The 17,622-nt window shown below is 46.6% G+C and overlaps 1 protein-coding gene across 1 annotated transcript in view; it reads left to right on the top strand.

Moving 5' to 3' along the window:
* Window positions 1–17,622, top strand: part of TMEM38A (transmembrane protein 38A) — a 57,503-nt gene that overhangs the window by 22,742 nt on the left and 17,139 nt on the right. The window contains exons 2-3 of the mRNA XM_075338310.1: window positions 4,560–4,716; window positions 7,746–7,930. Of these exons, the coding sequence (XP_075194425.1) occupies window positions 4,560–4,716; window positions 7,746–7,930 (342 nt within the window). The remainder of the gene's footprint in view (window positions 1–4,559; window positions 4,717–7,745; window positions 7,931–17,622) is intronic.

Raw genomic sequence — 17,622 nt, 5'->3', positions numbered from 1 at the left:
TCTATGAAGCCTGGCCTGTCAAAGAAGGGGGGGGATAGAGGGAAATCAAGCAGGTGGGAAGGTGCACCTAAATGTTTGGCCCTGTCATGATGCATTGAGTGCTGCCCTGTACTTGGCTTGGACAGTCATCCTGTGCTAATGTGATGCCATGACAAAATCAGGGTGTCACAGATGACTGCACCACTCTTCTAGGTGCAGGAGTCCCTCCTCTTTGGTCCTCCATCACAATTCTCATTCAGGTACAAACACCAGCCATCAAAATCTAGTCACCCCACCATTACAATAGGGACACGCAAGTGGGTGGGGCCAAGCGGATGGTGACGCCCACCTAGGGGTACTGAGGTGTTATGGGAGGGGCCAGTTTCAGTGAGTCAGAGAGTGACGGTTGAAGTGGAGAGTTGGCAGTTGGGAGTGGAGGAAAACGGTGGTCAGGAGTTGGAGCTCCTGGGCTGCTGGATGGCTTGACAGAGGACTAGGTGGCAGTCGGTAGACAGGGCCACAGGTAACGGAGATCAGGTCGTGGGAGACCTTAAGTGGACCGGGGCAGGGTTGTAGCCCACCGGTATCGACAGCAGGAATCCGGTCCGGTGCCGTGCACAGACAGGGTGCCTGGACCCTAGGGCGAGGAGCAGCTTTAAGCCCCTTAACAATTAGCCAGCCAGGGACAAGATTTCAAGTCTCGTCCCACAGGAGGCCCAGATAGAGAGAGACGGAAGCCCAACGAGGGGGATAGGGCTTTGCAAATACCTGCTAAGATCCCACGGGTCAGTTCTCGTGGGCCACAGCTCCCAAAAGCAGTAACACTGGGAGTGGACTTCCCCATTTCACACGGAGTGGTTACAGTAAAAGACTTAAACACAAAGTGCAGGTGGAAGGGCTCCTGTTCTCCAATACCGGGGTGTGGGATCCAAACACCCCCCCCTCTGGAGGCTACCGGCTGCTGGTGATTTGGTTTACCATCTAGACTCTGTGACAAGTTATTTCAGGAACTGTGAGTACACCAACACCATCCGGTCCAACCCTGCAGATTGCACTCCACCACACTATCCCACCTGTATCGGGGTCCTGGGTCAACACCTCCCCTACCCATGGAGGGGATAACATCCAGCTGCCCCACTCCATCAGGCCCGGGTACCATCTCCGAGCGGCAGCGGCGGTGCCACCAAAATCACCGCACACCACTGGTGGCGTCACTGACAAACCTTCCCTATACGCTTTTAACTCATTTTTCACTTGTGGGCGACAGACAGGGTGCTCATACCCGGGTCCGGCTTCCCCTCGAGTCACCGCAACGACCCCGGATCCGAGCGTCTCGAGCAGCAGCCCCCTGCCGTGGTCTGTCCCCTGGCCGCAACACTAACATAGCCCCTTTAATATATACAAAAGGAAAAGCACTAGATATTAACGCCAGGCTAGGTACACTGACACCGTATGCACATAGCCTTTCCCTCTATCACTAGTGATCTAGTGGACACTATAAGAAAAGTGTTAGCACAGTGGGTTCTTAGAAGATAAACCAAGTTTTGTTCAGGGCCCCAATTTGTCTTATACCGGCCGTGTGCATGATAATGCAAGTTGAGGTAATCTGGATTATTAGTTGGTCTGTAAGGAAAAATCATCTACATACTTGTGTGTCGATAAAGTTGTTATAAACTATTGCAATTCTATTGTATGGTTGCTGTTTACAAGGCCTGGGAATGAGACTGTTGAACACTCGGTGGTCTGGCTAGTTACTTTCTTTGTGCAGAGAGTTGGGTGATCTGGACGCTTCTAGTCATGGGTATTTGGGAGTGAATTCGGTGAAAGGTATTGACCTAGATGTCACGACCACCCATGACACAACTTTATGAATTGGGTTATGCAACCTGCAAGAAAATGTAATCAAAATTTTCTTATCTATAAATATGTCATTACAAATATTAAAATCATAACAGAGTCACAGTTCTATGTCTATACCATTAGAGGAAAAAGAACGCAAGAAATGTGAACCAACAGACACAATTTAAAAAAACAAAAAAATACATTTAAAATTAATATTTTTTATTCATTACATTTAAAAACATAACATAAAAAAGGACAATACCACCAGTGTGAGAGTAAACAATGCCAGAGTACATAATTACTAAACGATTATCACTAATTATGCATACATTAATGTGCACATGCGTGTACAAAAGTATGTACAAACCAATCCAATATCTCAAAGCCCTGTAGCAATACTGACAATTCTCAATATATAATAAATGCACAGAATTGTATTATGAAGTGCAGAAGTGCCTACTCAAAAATACCTATTCAAAAATACCTCCTGCTAATATATGTCCAAATGCCAACTTGAAATATAGCTCTAGCAAAACCTAATAATGTGCACTGTCAAATAGCAGCTTCCCAAAGGATATTAAATATTGCCGGTCTGTTTGTTGTCAACAATATATTTATTGCACATATACAAAACACAATACAGTGCACTTAGATATCAAAAAGACTGCTGGCCCATGTGTCTCCCTCCTGTTTCCGACGCGCGTTTTGTCACCTTCTTCAGGTAGGCACTTTTGCACTTTATAATATAATTCTGTACATTTATTATACATTGAGAATTGTCAGTATTGCTACAGGGCTTTGAGATATTGGATTGTTTTTAAATGTAATGAATAAAAAATATTAATTTTAAATGTTTGGGTTTGCTTTTTTTAAAATTGTGTCTATTGGTTCACATTTCTAGGGTTCTTTTTCCTCTAATGGTATAGACATACAACTGTGAGCCTGTTTTGATTATAAAACCTGCAAGAAAAGCCTACACGAGGCAGACTATGGGAAGGAGTAGTCTCTTCAGGATACACAGTGACACTGTACGATGGATGAAAGCTGGCAGCCACTTTGGGCACATTCTGACTCTTGATTGACCCATGTTGCATCACACAGTCCCACGACCCTTGTAGCGGTCTGCTCAGAATTGGACATGAGAAACCATCAATTGTATTGTGACAATCAGTTTTTCTTGCAACCACATAGGATGTAGACTATTTCTAAAATCCTAGAGTTTGTAATCTGTAGTATGCCATAAATCCCTAATTCAGATGTACTGATAGGTATTTGGTGGTAGATTTTGGTGCGAGGTCTGCAATACATTTTTGCAACAGATAATAATGTCTACATCATGTAACTGTTTTTTTTTGTTATTTGTTTGTCCATCCAAAGTTTTGGTTTATAAGGATACTGCACAGCATAATCTGACTCTAAACAGTAGATTTGGTGAAATAATGTATCTCCAATATTGTTGTTTTTTGTTTTGTTTTGTTTTTTTGCAGGAAAAGCATGATAAAAATTGTCATTTGTACTTACTGTAATAATTAGTTGAATATGTTATGGTATGAAATGTGTCATTTACAGTATATCACAAAAGTGAGTACACGCCTCACAGTTTTGTAAGTATTGTATTATATCTTTTCATGGGACAACACTGAAGATATGACTCTATGATACAATATCAAGTAGTCAGTGTACAGCTTGTATAACAGTGTAAACTCAGCCATTAATGTCTAATTCGCTGTCATCAAAAGTGACTACATCCCTAAGTGAAAATGGACAAATTGTGCCCAATTAGCCATTCCCCCCCACCCCCTCTTGTCATGCGCTGCAGCTCAATTTCAGGGTGTTGGCAGTCTTCTTATAGCCTAGGCCATCTTTATGTAGAGCAACATTTCTTTTTACAGATCCTCAGAGAATTTTTTTTCATAAGGTGCCATGTTGAGCTTCCAGTGACCAGTATGAGAGAGTGTGTGAGCGATAACACCAAATTTATCCCTCTGTTCCCTATTCACACCTGAGACCTTTTAACACTAATGAGTCACATGACACTGGTGAGGGGAAATGGGTAATTCTATATAATTTGACCATTTTCACTTAGGGGTGTACTCACTTTTGTTGCCAGTTGATTTGACAGTAATAGCTGTGTGTTCAGTTATTTAGAGGTCACACCAAATTTACACTGTTAGGCTAAGTGCCCACGCTGCAGAAAATGCGCGGATTTTGCCGCGGATTTCTCGTGGAAAAGCCGCGGATTTCCCGAAAATCTGCAGCTCAGGCACTTCCCAGCCATTTCTATGGCATTTTGGAAATGCTGTGCCCACGCTGCGGATTTTTCTGCAGCGGATTTCGTGCGGATTTTGATCCGGAAAAATCTGCAATATGTCAATTATTGTTGCGGATTTTCATCCGGATTTTGGCTTTAAAATTGGGGAGAAAAAAAAAAAATCCTCACCAAAATCCGCATCAAATCCGCGGCAATTCCGCGGTAAATCCACGGCAAATCCGCACCTTTGAAAAGGTGCGGATTTTGCGGGAAAGCTGCGGATTTTGATGCAGAAAAATCCGCAGCTACATTCTCCCGTGGACACATAGCCTTATACAAGAAGTACACCGACTAGTTTACATTGTATGAAAGTGTCATATCTTCAGTGTTGTCCCGTGAAAAGATAAAATATTTACAAAAATGTGAGGGGTGTACTCAGTTTTGGGATATAATGCATATATTAATAAGTCTTCTTTTTCACACCAAGGTGCTGTGGCCCTTTCCAGACGCAGTCCTGTAGCCTCCTGGTTGTGTGCCATGCTCTACTGCTTTGGCAGCTACATTCTTGCAGATGTTTTGCTTGGAGATTCTCCTATCGATTACTTCAGCAACAATGCCAATTTACTTTTAGCTTCTGCTGTCTGGTAAGTATTTCTGTACTACAGACTATGCTTCTGTGTCTGAGTACCACCAAATGATAGAAACAGAAAACAAGTTCCAAGATTATATATGAATATGACTTCCTAAGTAAAGTGTCAGGTCTCCATCATGCTGTATTTACACATTTGAGTGTCACGGTCTGAGCATGCACTGTAAATCATGGACTGGCCACGGGTCTCCTGACCCAAATTTAACAGTCTCATAGACATATATGAGGTTGTCAAGTTTGGGTTTAGAACGCCAGCGGTCAGACAGTGCATCACAGTTTGAGTTTTGACCCTAACACGCGGATGTTTGGGGGCTTTACACGCAACGACATCGCTAACGAGATGTCGTTGGAGTCACGGAATCGTTAGCCATGTCGTTGCGTGTGAAACGCACGAACGACCGTTAATGATCAAAATTACTCACCTAATCGTTGATCGTTGACACGTCGTTATAATCCCAAATGTCGTTGCTGTTGCAGGACGCAGGTTGTTCGTCGTTCCTGCGGCAGCACACATCGCTATGTGTGACACCGCAGGAATGAGGAACATCACCGTACCTGCGGCCGCCCGCAATGAGGAAGGAAGAAGGTGGGCGGGATGTTCGGCCCGCTCATCTCCGCCCCTCCGCTTCTATTGGTGACGCCGCTGTGACGCCGAACGAACCGCCCCCGTAGAAAGGAGGCGGTTCGCTGGCTACAGTGACGTCGCTAGGCAGGTAAATCTGTGTGACAGGTGTAAGTGATGTTGTGCGCCATGGGCAGCGATTTGCCCGTAACGCACAACCGACGGGGGCGGGTGCTTTCACCAGCGACATCGCTAGTGATGTCGTTGCATGTAAAGCAGCCTGTAGGCTTATTCCTTGCAGTTTCTCCTGTAATGGCCCCCTGGATGTCCTTCTGGACTACTATTGTACACTCTAATTAGCTCACATACATGCTGCCTCTGTACATCACTGTATGATGAAGATATTGTATCTTTAAAATGCACACTTGATAGTGTGATCATCACACTTTTTTCCGTGCAACCTCCCTCCTTTCTAGTGTTTTTACTCGCCTGTGTATCACACATCCCTTTACTTTGGGAATCTGTTATTATGAACCTTTGGGTTCATTAATTAATAGACCTTCAAGGGTTATATTCAGACACACTTAACTTGTTGCAGAAATGTGTGAAAAAGCTATCTGCTGTACGTTTACAGTGTGGTGATGGCAAGGGGCTCCAATGCTGAGTCCATGCCATCATCAGCAGATTTCAACTGTATATCAATTATGATTGCAGCATCTAGATGGTTAACATAGGTTGGATTTTCCCTCTGGCACCCTATCACCCCCAACCTCCCTTGGAAAATTAACTTGGGGTGCTGATGGTTTTCTTTAAGGCCTTACCTTAAGTTGGCTCCATGGTTTGCCTTTTTAGAAAAACTATTAGAGCTTGCTCACATGAGTGTGTGTCGGATATCACTTAGCCCAATTCTATACTATGGGGCAGTGCCGTCTTGCACTTCGTTCTCATGCCAATTGGGCATGAGAAAAAAATTGCAGCATGCTACGAGTGCATCTGATAATAACATGACACAAATCCATAGAAGTCTATGGTTGGGTGGAAATCCTCGGACTGCACTGATGTCATGCAAGTGCAGTTCAAAATATGCTGAAACAGACAATGGAGAAGATGGAAAAATTAACTCCTCCATCTTCTCCTCAACTGTGCTCCAAATCTCACATGTGAGAAATTGGGATCACAGTAAATGACACTCGGCTCACACTCAAATCAGAGTTTGAGCCAAGTGTCATTAACATAATCTGCCCGATTTTCTCGCCTGAGGGAGTCTACTCCTGTGAGGGAACCTACGCCCTTAGATCCACACTCTGACATTACCATATCTGGTATGTTGTTAAGTCCACTCGTAGACACCAGAATTGCTGTTTTTGTTCATTCTGCCTTGCAAAAAACAAATTAATGTGATGTGAAAAATGATCAAGATGCCATCATGTTTTCCATAATGTTACCAATAAAAACTACAGCTTTTCCAACAAAAAAAACAAATTCACATATAGATTTATTTAAAGAACTTAAAAAGACATATGGTTCTCAGAATATGATGGCACAGGAAACAATTATTTTTTTTAAACAGTTTTTATGTAAAAAAAATATAGTCAAATATAAAAAAATCGATATAAATTTGGTTTCATAGTGATTTTATTGAGATCCAAACAAGATAGTTTGCTATTTGTCCTACAAAAAAAAGAGTCTCAAAATTGTTTTGTTTGCCATTTTCTTAAGAAAGGGGTTGGAAGCAGTCAGACCCCTGAAACCCACGGAAATCCTGAAAATAGGGCTAAACACAATTTAATCCAAAACAGAGATTTCAGAGCTCCGTTCTCGGGATTGGTATGGATCCCAGGATTTGGGCCTTCACCACTTGGGTTGGTGGTGACTTTAATAATTGGATAAACCTTTAAAAAGGTTGTCTATTCTTGGAAAAATTTGGGCCAAATGTGGTAATGCTTGTAAATAAAGTAAGCATTGATTTTCTGATAAGCATAGTTTAAAGCAAATTAAAACAGGTAAATAACACTTATGTACTGTCTTACAGCATTACCTACCTTTGCCATAATTTTGTCTGTAAGTGATGAACCTCATCTGTAAAAGTTATTAAATTAAGAAGATAGACATTTAGTATGAAATGTTCCTTTGGCTTGGACAACCTTTGTAAGGCTCTCTGAAAACGATGAAGAAAAAAAAACCTTTGCTTTGTAAAAGACTTAAACATGGAAGTGAATATGTCTTGGTATAGAGTGTATCAGTGTTGTTGGAAGTGTCTCTGATTCCTGTGCAAGTACTTAGATACCAGCATATAAGTATAAAATCAAATTTACTCACTATAGGCAGCAAAGCAAGAGGTGCCAGTGATGGAGAAGCCCTTTAAATACTCCTCTGTTGTTACACTTCAAGTGTTTTTTATATTGATGTCTACAGTTATAATATGACTATGATATGAGTTTCTATTATCTTCTCATTTTTAGGTACCTCATGTTCTTCTGCCCTCTGAACCTCTTCTACAAGTGTGTCAGCTTTTTACCAGTGAAACTTGTCTTTGTTGGTATGAAAGAAGTAGTCCGTGTACGCAAAATTGCCATTGGCATTCACCATGCCCATCACCACTACCATCATGGCTGGGTTATCATGGTACTTATTGGATGGGTAAAAGGTAAGCATTATCAAGCAGTAAAAAGGATGGTTAGGGCTAGAGGAAGAACAATTTTACAAGAATATATAGGATATTTATTTTTTTAACTGTCTAAGGGGTACTTTGCACGCTGCGACATCGCTAGCCGATGCTAGCGATGCCGAGCGCGATAGCACCCGCCCCCGTCGCACATGCGATATCTTGTGGTAGCTGCCGTAGCGAACATTATCGCTACGGCAGCTTCACACACACTTACCTGCCCTGCGACGTCACTCTGGCCGGCGACCCGCCTCCTTCCTAAGGAGGCGAGTCATGCGGCGTCACTGCAACGTCACACGGCAGATGGCCAATAGAAGCGGAGGGGCGGAGATGAGCGGGACGTACACACCCCGCCCACCTCCTTCCTTCCGCATTGGCGGTGGAGGCAAGTAAGGAGATGTTCCTCGCACCTGCGGCTTCACACACAGCGATGTGTGCTGCCGCAGGTACGAGGAACAACATCGTATCTCCTATTGGTGCGACATTATGAAAATGTCCGACGCTACACAGATCACCGATTTATGACGCTTTGCGATCGTTTATCGGTGCATCTAGGCTTTACACGTTGCAACGTCGTTACCAGCGCCGGATGTGCGTCACTTTTGATTTGATCCCGACGGTATCGCAGTAGCGATGTTGCAACGTGCAAAGTACCCCTTAGAGGCATGTGAGAAGATGGTAAAGATGGTGAAAATGGGGGACTGGTCGTTAAGACCCATATTAATGGCCTATAAAAAGGGTCCTACAGGGGGGCGTGTCCTGACATGGAAGCGTGAGGACGCTGGATCCCAGAGCTCCTGCGCCCACAGCCTAAATCTACTAAATCCTGCAGCCCCCACTTACCCAGGATGGCCCCCAAGAAGAGACCGGGGGTAGCGCCCGCTTCTGCCTCCCCGGTGACGAGCCAGAGACCCCAGGGGAGCCTCACAAAGTTTCTGACGGCGCCGGGCTCTGAACCTCCGCAGGCGGCCCGAAGCAAGATGGCGCCGGCGGGCGCGCGGCGTCCTCCAGCGGGGGATTCCCCAGGTGCCGCTCGGCATTCTCCCACAGCCTGTGCAGCAGAGCAGGGGACCAGCGGTGCAGAGAAACGGAGGTCGGAGGCGGCGGTGGCACTGGACGGAGCGGGCCCAGGTACAGAGGACTGGAGGAGGGGGGAGGCTGCTCAGCCTGCCTCGCAGCACGCTGCTGTGGATAGGGGGGGGGCCCTGAGGGGATCACCAGACCCGGGGATACCGGCCATGCTCTGCACACAGGAGACCCCCCCGCCCACGGGGCACACAGAACCTCAGGTGATACCAAACTGTATGCATGCTGGCCCCCCACAGGGGGACATACAAGCCCTGAGAGAGCTCATTTTGGCCCTCCCCAGCAAGAAAGATCTGGAGGATGTTGTGGCTAGAATTGAATCCTCCCAGCAGATGGCGCTGTCTGCCCTGAGGGAGGAAATGGTGGTACTGGAGGACAGAATTGAAGCCACAGAGCAGGCTCAGGAGTCCCTGGAGAGCAGAATGGAGAGGATTGAGAGAGACTGTGAGTCATCCAATGCCCGCATCAGAGACCTTGCTCTGCTCTTGGATGATCAAGAGAACAGGGGCAGAAGAAATAATATCAGACTGAAGGGTATACCGGAGGACTGGCCCCAGGAACTCCTGCGTACTAAAGTCTTAAACATCTTCAACCGGGTCACTGATCGCCCATTGGAGGCTACCTACCTCTTCGACAGAATTCACAGAGTCGCAAGGACGGGCCCTAGATCTGCCCCCTCCTCTAGAGATGTACTATGTCGTTTGCACTATTATGGAGACAGAGAAAGGATCCTACAGGGAGCTTGGTCATATGGACCGGTGGAGATGGATGGGGCCATGGTGAAGTTATTCCCTGATGTCTCCGGCCGCACGCTATATATGAGACGCCTGCTTCATCCTCTCCTGCTCGGCATCAAAGAAGTAAACGCTTCATATAGATGGGGCCATCCCTTCCATTTGATAGTACGCAAGGGGGACTCCGTGTTTTTGCTGAGGAGGCACTCAGAGCTTCCTGATCTTTTTGCATTCCTGGGAATACCAGACTGCTCAATTCCGGACTGGTTGGAGTGGGAACCCCAGGCACCCCCGAGGCCGCGGAGGAGGAAGGGAGGCACCCGTTCTGCTCAAAGCGGCGATCCTTGAGGGGTTTGGCATGTACCGGATGCTGCCGGGAGGAAGGAGTGGTCCAAGATGTGAGACGAAGGTGCTTTTGATGAGAGGCGGAGTCAAAGTACGGGGAGCTGGGAGGCTCTCTCTTGTCTCTACGACTCCTGAGCAGGAGCCCTGGCCTTGGGCTAGTTTTTTCTGGTCATAGTATACTGTCTAAAGTTTTTGAAAATTCTATTTCTTTGGCAATGTCTAGTTTAAGATTGGGGGGGGGTGGGGGGGGATGTTTTTCTTTACCGCGTTCATCCTGGGTGGTGGGGTGTGTGGGTGGTTAATCGGCTGACCCTTCCTCTCCGTCGGGGAGAGGGGTCATTTAGTGCTAATAAGAGGGGCGCGGGTCTGCGCTCTGGCCGCATGTCAGTTCTTGTCCCTATCTTTTTCTTAGTAGTCCCTGGGCTGGTCCCTGGTGCTGCGAGCGGCAGTCTCGCTGCTTTTCCTCTTTCTTGTTCTCTCCTCTGAACTTCTTGCCTCTCTCTCTTCCCCCTGCTAAAGGGTCTCAGCTACTTCCCTCTTTGTCAATACTTTTTCTACCCCTCCTCTCTTTTTACCAGCTTTCCCTCTCTTCCTTTTTTTTTTTTTTTTTTTTTTTTTCTCCCCCCTTCCCCTCTTTTCTCTTGGTTTGCTCCTCTAGGACCTCGCGACAGAAAATGGCAAAACAGAGGCAGGCCGAACTGCGGGTGGGCTCACTGAATGTCAAGGGCCTTCATAGCCCGGAGAAACGGTCTATCCTGCTGAACCTTCTTTGGAGAAACCGAATCCAGGTAGCCTTCCTCCAGGAGACACATTACTGTGAAGCTAAGCCTTACAGACTCTCGGACAGAAGGTACCCCATTGTGCACCACTCACCCTCCCCTGATCCTAGATCTAGGGGAACGAGCATCCTCATGTCCAGCACGCTCCCGTGGGAATTGTTAGACTCTCAGACAGACGACCTGGGTAGACTTATGATGCTCAAGGGACGCATAGCTACTCAGATATTCACATTTGTGGCAGTATACTTGCCTAATGTGGGCCAATGTCCCACCTTGTTGCGGTACCTTGAGAAGATAGAGGAATTCTCGGAGGGCACTCTGGTTCTCGGGGGTGACTTTAACGTAGTTTTGGAACCGTTGAGAGACAGTTCAAAAGGGGTGTCCGGTATGCCACACATGACGCTGCGCCGGATGAGACGGGGATTACATGACCACCAACTGATAGACACTTGGCGATTGCTGTACCCATCAGACAAAGACTTTTCATTTTATTCTGCAGCGCACGACTGCTATTCTAGGTTGGACCTCTTTTTTATTAAACATGGGGACCTACACTCTCTGGTGGATGCGTCAATTGAGTGCATATCTTTTTCTGATCACGCACTGATCACGGTCACTCTGTCCCTTGAATGTCCCATCGGGAGGCAGGGTCAGTGGCTATTGAACACCTCGCTACTCAATGAGCCGGTGACAATGCAAGAAATAAGGGAGGCCCTGAAGGAATACTTTGATTGTAGTGGGGGGGAGGGGATGTCCCCCAACATTGTGTGGGAAGCTCACAAATGTGTCGTGAGGGGATTATTCATTAAACATGGGGCCCGTCTGAAAAGGGAACGGGAAGCTGAGGTTACATCTCTACTAGCAGACATAAGGGAGTTGGAAGCAGTACATAAGGGGTCTCTGGGAGGGAACGTGGGCGCCAATCTGGCCAGGAAGAGGGAGGAACTCAGGTCCTTGCTATATCAAAAGGCCAAGGGAGTGCTAGCTAAATGCAGGCGGCATTTCTATGAATATGGCAATAAAAGTGGCAGGACCCTGGCTAGAGCCCTCCGGATCCAGAGGGCGAGGGGCTATGTTCCTAGAGTGCACGTGTCTGGCGACAGGTGGGCCACTCTTCCGAAAGACATTGCCTCCGCCTTTAAAGACTTTTACGCCTCTCTCTACTCAATAGATGGGGGGCGGTCGGAGAGGGCCAGGACGGAACTACGGCAGCGTATCCAGAAGTACATTTCTAACTCCGGGTTGAAACACCTTAAACCGGAGGATGCGGACGCCCTGGAAAGACCCATCTCAGAGGAGGAGTACTGGGCTGCAATTAAAAATTCCCCCACTGGTAAGGCCCCTGGTCCGGATGGCTTCCCCCTGCTTTACTACAAAAAGATGGGCTCCATGCTGCTTCCCCCATTTCTCTCGGCCTTTAACAATATCTCACTCTCTGAAAAAGTCCACTTGCCGAGAGACTCTCTGGCCGCTAATATAGTAGTCATCCCTAAAGAGGGTAAAGACCCTACCTCTTGTTCTAGTTACCGACCCATCTCCCTCCTCAACACAGATTTGAAGCTCTTCACCAGAATATTATCAGAGAGACTCTCTCCATTGCTGGGGGAGATTGTCCACCCTGACCAGGCTGGGTTCATGATGGGAAGGGAAGCGAGGGACAACACCACTAAGGCGGTGAACTTAATCCACAGGGCTAATTCGGAAGGGTTGCCCCTGATGCTCTTGTCGACCGACGCAGAAAAAGCATTCGACAGAGTCAATTGGATATTCATGGAGGAGGTTCTGCGGGAGGTGGGGTTGGGGAGGATGATGCTCAGGTGGATTTGCTCTCTGTATAGCAATCCCTCTGCTGTGGTCAGGGTGAACGGTCTCCTTTCAGATAGATTTTCCATTCTTAACGGCACAAGGCAGGGATGTCCCCTCTCACCCCTGATCTTTATCCTGACCCTGGAACCCCTGCTTTGCCGAATTAGAGGTAACATTGACATTTCCGGCCCTATAGTTGCGGGTTCCACCTACAAAATCGCGGCGTACGCGGATGATTTACTTTTCTTTATTACTAACCCTCGGGTCTCCCTGCCCAATTTACTGAGAGAGCTGGAAACATACTCCTCTCTTTCTAATTTTAGAATTAACATGTCAAAATCAGAGGCTATGAATGTATCTCTCCCCCAAGATCTTGTTATTGCGCTTCAATCTGCGTTCGGGTTTAAGTGGGCTAATCACTCTCTGAGGTATCTGGGGGTCCAGCTGGCAGCGGAAAATAGCCAACTTTATAAGCTGAACTATCTCCCTCTCCTGCAGTCCATTAGAACAGACTGCGCAAACTGGGCGAGGGGTCTTTTCACATGGTTTGGGAGGTGTGCAATATTGAAGATGAACATATTACCACGGCTTCTTTATCTCTTCCAGGCCCTGCCAATTAAGATCCCGAGCTCTTTTTTCAAGGAATTGGCCTCACTATATACTAAATTTATCTGGGCAAATAAGCCGGCGAGGCTTTCCCGTTCCCTACTGTGCAGACCTAAGCGTAGGGGGGGGCTGGGAATACCTGATATGAAAAAATATTACTGGGCCACACATATGGTCAGGGTTCTGGATTGGTGCCGTCACTCTAGGATGAAACCATGGGTCGCCCTGGAACAGAGCTTCTCGGAGGTACATTTACCGGCCATGCCTTGGGTCGGGAGCTTATTCCCGGCCTCTGTGAGATCTCATCCCACCATTGGCGCTACTCTGGAATGCTGTTCGAGGGGAGAGGTTCGGCGTCTCCTCCTGCCGTTGCCTTCTCCCATGTCACCAATTATAGGAGATCCGGATTTCCGTCCCGGCCTCTCGGACCCAGTTTTTCGGAGCTGGTTACAGGGGGGCAGATTCAGAGCTTACCAGATGGGAGGAGAGGGTGACTGGCTATCTCTTTCGGATATTTGTGGTCTCCTGCCGCCGGACCCCTTGGGGAGATGGAGGGCCATGCAGTTGAGACACTTCTTGAGCTCCCTTCCCTGCTTCGCCCGGTATGCTGGGCCTCTCACTAGATTCGAAAAATTGTGCTTGGGAGAGGGGGCCCTGCGGCACTCACTTTCCCTGGCATACAATCTGCTATCAGACCCGGGAGATTTGCCCACCCCGGTTTATTTGCGGCAGTGGGAAAGGGACCTTGGGACGGCCTTATCAGACACGCAGCGAAACAACGTCCTAATGATGGCACATAAAACCTCGATCAGTTCCAGAATGTTGGAGGCCAACTTCAAACTACTGACCAGGTGGTATAGAGTCCCGACCAGACTTCATAGGATATTCCCCTCAGTCGATCCCGTTTGCTGGAGATGTGGTTCGGGGGAGGGTGACTACGTGCACATCTTTTGGTCTTGCCCTTCTTTGCAACGGTTTTGGTCAGGAGTGAGGGAGGTAACTAGACTGGTGACCGGCACGGCTGAGACATTGGGTCCGGAACTGTATATCTTACAGCTTTCGGAACTCCCGGCTCATAGATACAAGCGCTCTTTGCTTAGATTTCTGGTAATGGCCGCCAGGTCTTGTATCCCGCTTGGCTGGAAGTCTACTACCCCCCCCACACTGGCACAGTGGGTTTCAAGGGTTAACGACCTAAGGCACATGGAGGACCTGACATCCTCTCTCAATGACAGTCAGGAAGGTTTTCGTAGGACCTGGCTCCCATGGTTGGAGTTCACTTACTCGGCGGATTACGCCAGATTACTCGCTCCTCCACGTCTGCTGTGAGGCTCTGGTGGAGCATTCCTTCCCCCCCCCCCTTCTTTTTTTTTTTTTTTTTTTTTTTTTTTCTCTCGCTTTCCCTTTCTCTCACCTCTTTGCCCCCTATCTTCTCCTACTCTCCCCTCCCCTTTATTCTCTTTCTACCTCTTTCTCTTATCCTGTTCTAAATTCTTTTCGGGCTTTGCTCTCTCTTTCTATGTTCTGTATTCTACCCATGTTGGGTTGGTTCATAAAAGGATTAAAATGGGCCTGACTCGAGCAGTTGCAGTTACTAGATATGTATAGGGGAGCGGAAGGGTGGGCTACATGTCAATGTTAAATATTTGATATCTGTTTTTCTGCTCTTTGTGGAACAGTGGTTATTTTGTATGTTCTCGAGTCGGTCTTTAAAATAAAGAATTTAAAAAAAAAAAAAAGGGTCCTACAGAGAACGCTACATCTCTCATGAGTGAAACTGTTAGGCCACAGCTTGCGCTTCCACTGAAATTTTTTTTTAGGTCTCTATGAAACTTTTAATTTGATCTATGTACTCTTTGATGTCAATGATGAATATAATGAAAAGTTGGGTATAGAATAATTTTAGCTTTCTCTATTGTATTTACTTGGCAAAACTGTGCCAGAACAGGGCAGATATTACCAACTTTATAACTTTATTACCTTTATTACTTGTGGAGCGCAGAGTGATTGCATTCCACATATGCGATATGCACTGCACCATTTTGGCTATGTTGTTTAAAATAATTTAAAATAATTTACTAATGTAGCTCCGAATGCATAATGATGCTTTAGCTCTGAGCTGTATTACAGTTAATTGAAAATTTCACTTTTTTAAAAAAATTAGTGCATTATCCGGATTTTATACCATATGGGCTAGAACCCTGTTTTTGGGGGTCTGTGATCTGTGTGATTGCCGTTTGCGCCACTGGGTTGTATTCTCCCTGATGGTAGAAGGGCAGCCAATAGGATTCCTATATGGAATCTACACATGCATCGTTTGAGGTCAGCCCAGCTAAGGACATCACTTCCTGGATATTGATATGGTCAGCTGACCCATCCAGGATGGCTTGAGGGGAGGAGCTACGTGTGGAACACATCAAGTGTGTATTCCACATTCATGCCGCGGTTACAGTAACGGCGAACAGCAAGGTACCGGTAATCAGCATGTGGGGATGGTTTTTTGGGAGGTCTGACGTAGCGGTCAGATGACTAATTTTTGTGAGAAACGCTTGATTAAGTATTCTACCTCAGGTGGAAAGGGGATGATGCTCTGGTTTGTTTATGGAGCATTACTAAGAGACCACGTATATACATCTCCCCAGTCCTATTGGTTAAAGGGGTAGTAATTGATTAGTCACCAGGTGAGATCTAACAAGCAAGTGAATTGTGATTGGTTATTGTGGAGTTATATACTTTTGGCTGACAGCTAGTCTGGTTCCATAGATTGTTTGTGAGCTGAGATGCAGGACCCCTGCCCCTCTGTAGGACGATATCCCCTGATGAGTCTATCTCGACCAAACGCGTCGGGATGCTATTAGGGAGAGTACAGAGATGGACATTATAGCTAGCTGTGGTCTGCCCTTGTTAGGGCAGAAGTCTGGGGTAACAGTCGAGGATATCTCCCATCAGGACTAGGGTTACTGACGCAATGGCTACTCTAGGACTCCTAGGAGGGAGAGACTGATTTACCCAACAGACCACCTAATTGGTGAGACCATTGCAATCTTTTCTATATCAACTGTACTATTAATGCTTTATGTACATTTGAATTGTTGACCGATGTCAACAATCTATATGATTTATGTATTTTGTGTTTCTCTATTAAGTTTGTTATATATATAGGACCACTGTCTGGATAACACGTAGAAACACAATCTATATATACTTTTCTTTTTTTTTGTTTTTTGTTTGTTTGTTTAGTTTGTTATATTTGTGGCATCCCTGAGGGGCTATCTTTTGTGTGGCGTGGTCTACGCCTTATATCCTCATAGCAGTCGGGGATGCTTATGGTTACATTGGCCTAAGTATTAGGTCTTTTACATACTTTTATTAAAAGTTATGTTTTAGCCTCTTATTTGCTTTTTGACAACTTTATTACCATAAAAAAAATTAGAAAAAAAGGTTTACATTCCTAAGGGACCCCTAATACCTCAAGGAAACTAATGTAGGTTCACGGAAAGGATTCTGTAATTTGTGTCTTTAAGCACACTAAAATCGGTTTGCCTTTCCACTTGTAAAAGTGATAGGTTCTAATTGCTGTATTCTGAGGAACCTCTGATCAAGACTCCAAGGGGATCTCTGTGATTAGAAAAAACTAAATATCGACAGGAAATATCATTATAAATAAAATCCTAAACATTTGTAATTAGCAAATCATGAATGTTTTGTCTACGGAGGTAATCAATGTAGAATTAAAATGGTCACTGCTTTGTTACACTGACAGAAATCAGTCATAGAATCTATATATATATAATTGCCTTATTCTGTCTGTCTGTCTGTCTGTCTTGCTCCAAAATTCTGTCCTTACCGCGACAAGCGTCTCATTGGCCGCTCGCCTCGGCTCCGCCCCCCCGCACGGATTGGCCGCTCGCCTCGCCTAGGCTCCGCCCCCGCACGGATTGGCCGCTTGCCCAGGCTCCGCCCCCCCACGGATTGGCCTCTCGCCCCTGCCCCCTGCACGCATTGGCAACTCGGCCATGCCCCGCCCCCCTCACGCATTGCACGCTCGCTCTGGTCCCGCCCCCCGCACGCATTCCCCGAACTGACACGGAGCCCCGACTCCCAGGTGAGTGCTGTACCCCCGGGAGCCCACATCAGTGTATGCCAGCAACCCAGCCGACACATACCCTCGCATTGCTGGGGTTGCCGGCGTACGCTGGTGTGGGCTCCCGTGCGAGCGGGGGGCAGGGTACGCTGGTAACCATGGTACACATCGAGTAATATTGTGTAGCATGGTTACCAGCCTACACCGGCTCCCAGGTGAGCACATCAAGGTCCT

Source organism: Anomaloglossus baeobatrachus, chromosome 1 (genome assembly GCF_048569485.1).
Source record: "Anomaloglossus baeobatrachus isolate aAnoBae1 chromosome 1, aAnoBae1.hap1, whole genome shotgun sequence".
In the NCBI taxonomy this organism is placed as follows: domain Eukaryota; kingdom Metazoa; phylum Chordata; class Amphibia; order Anura; family Aromobatidae; genus Anomaloglossus; species Anomaloglossus baeobatrachus.
This window is presented reverse-complemented; position numbering and strand designations above follow the sequence as displayed.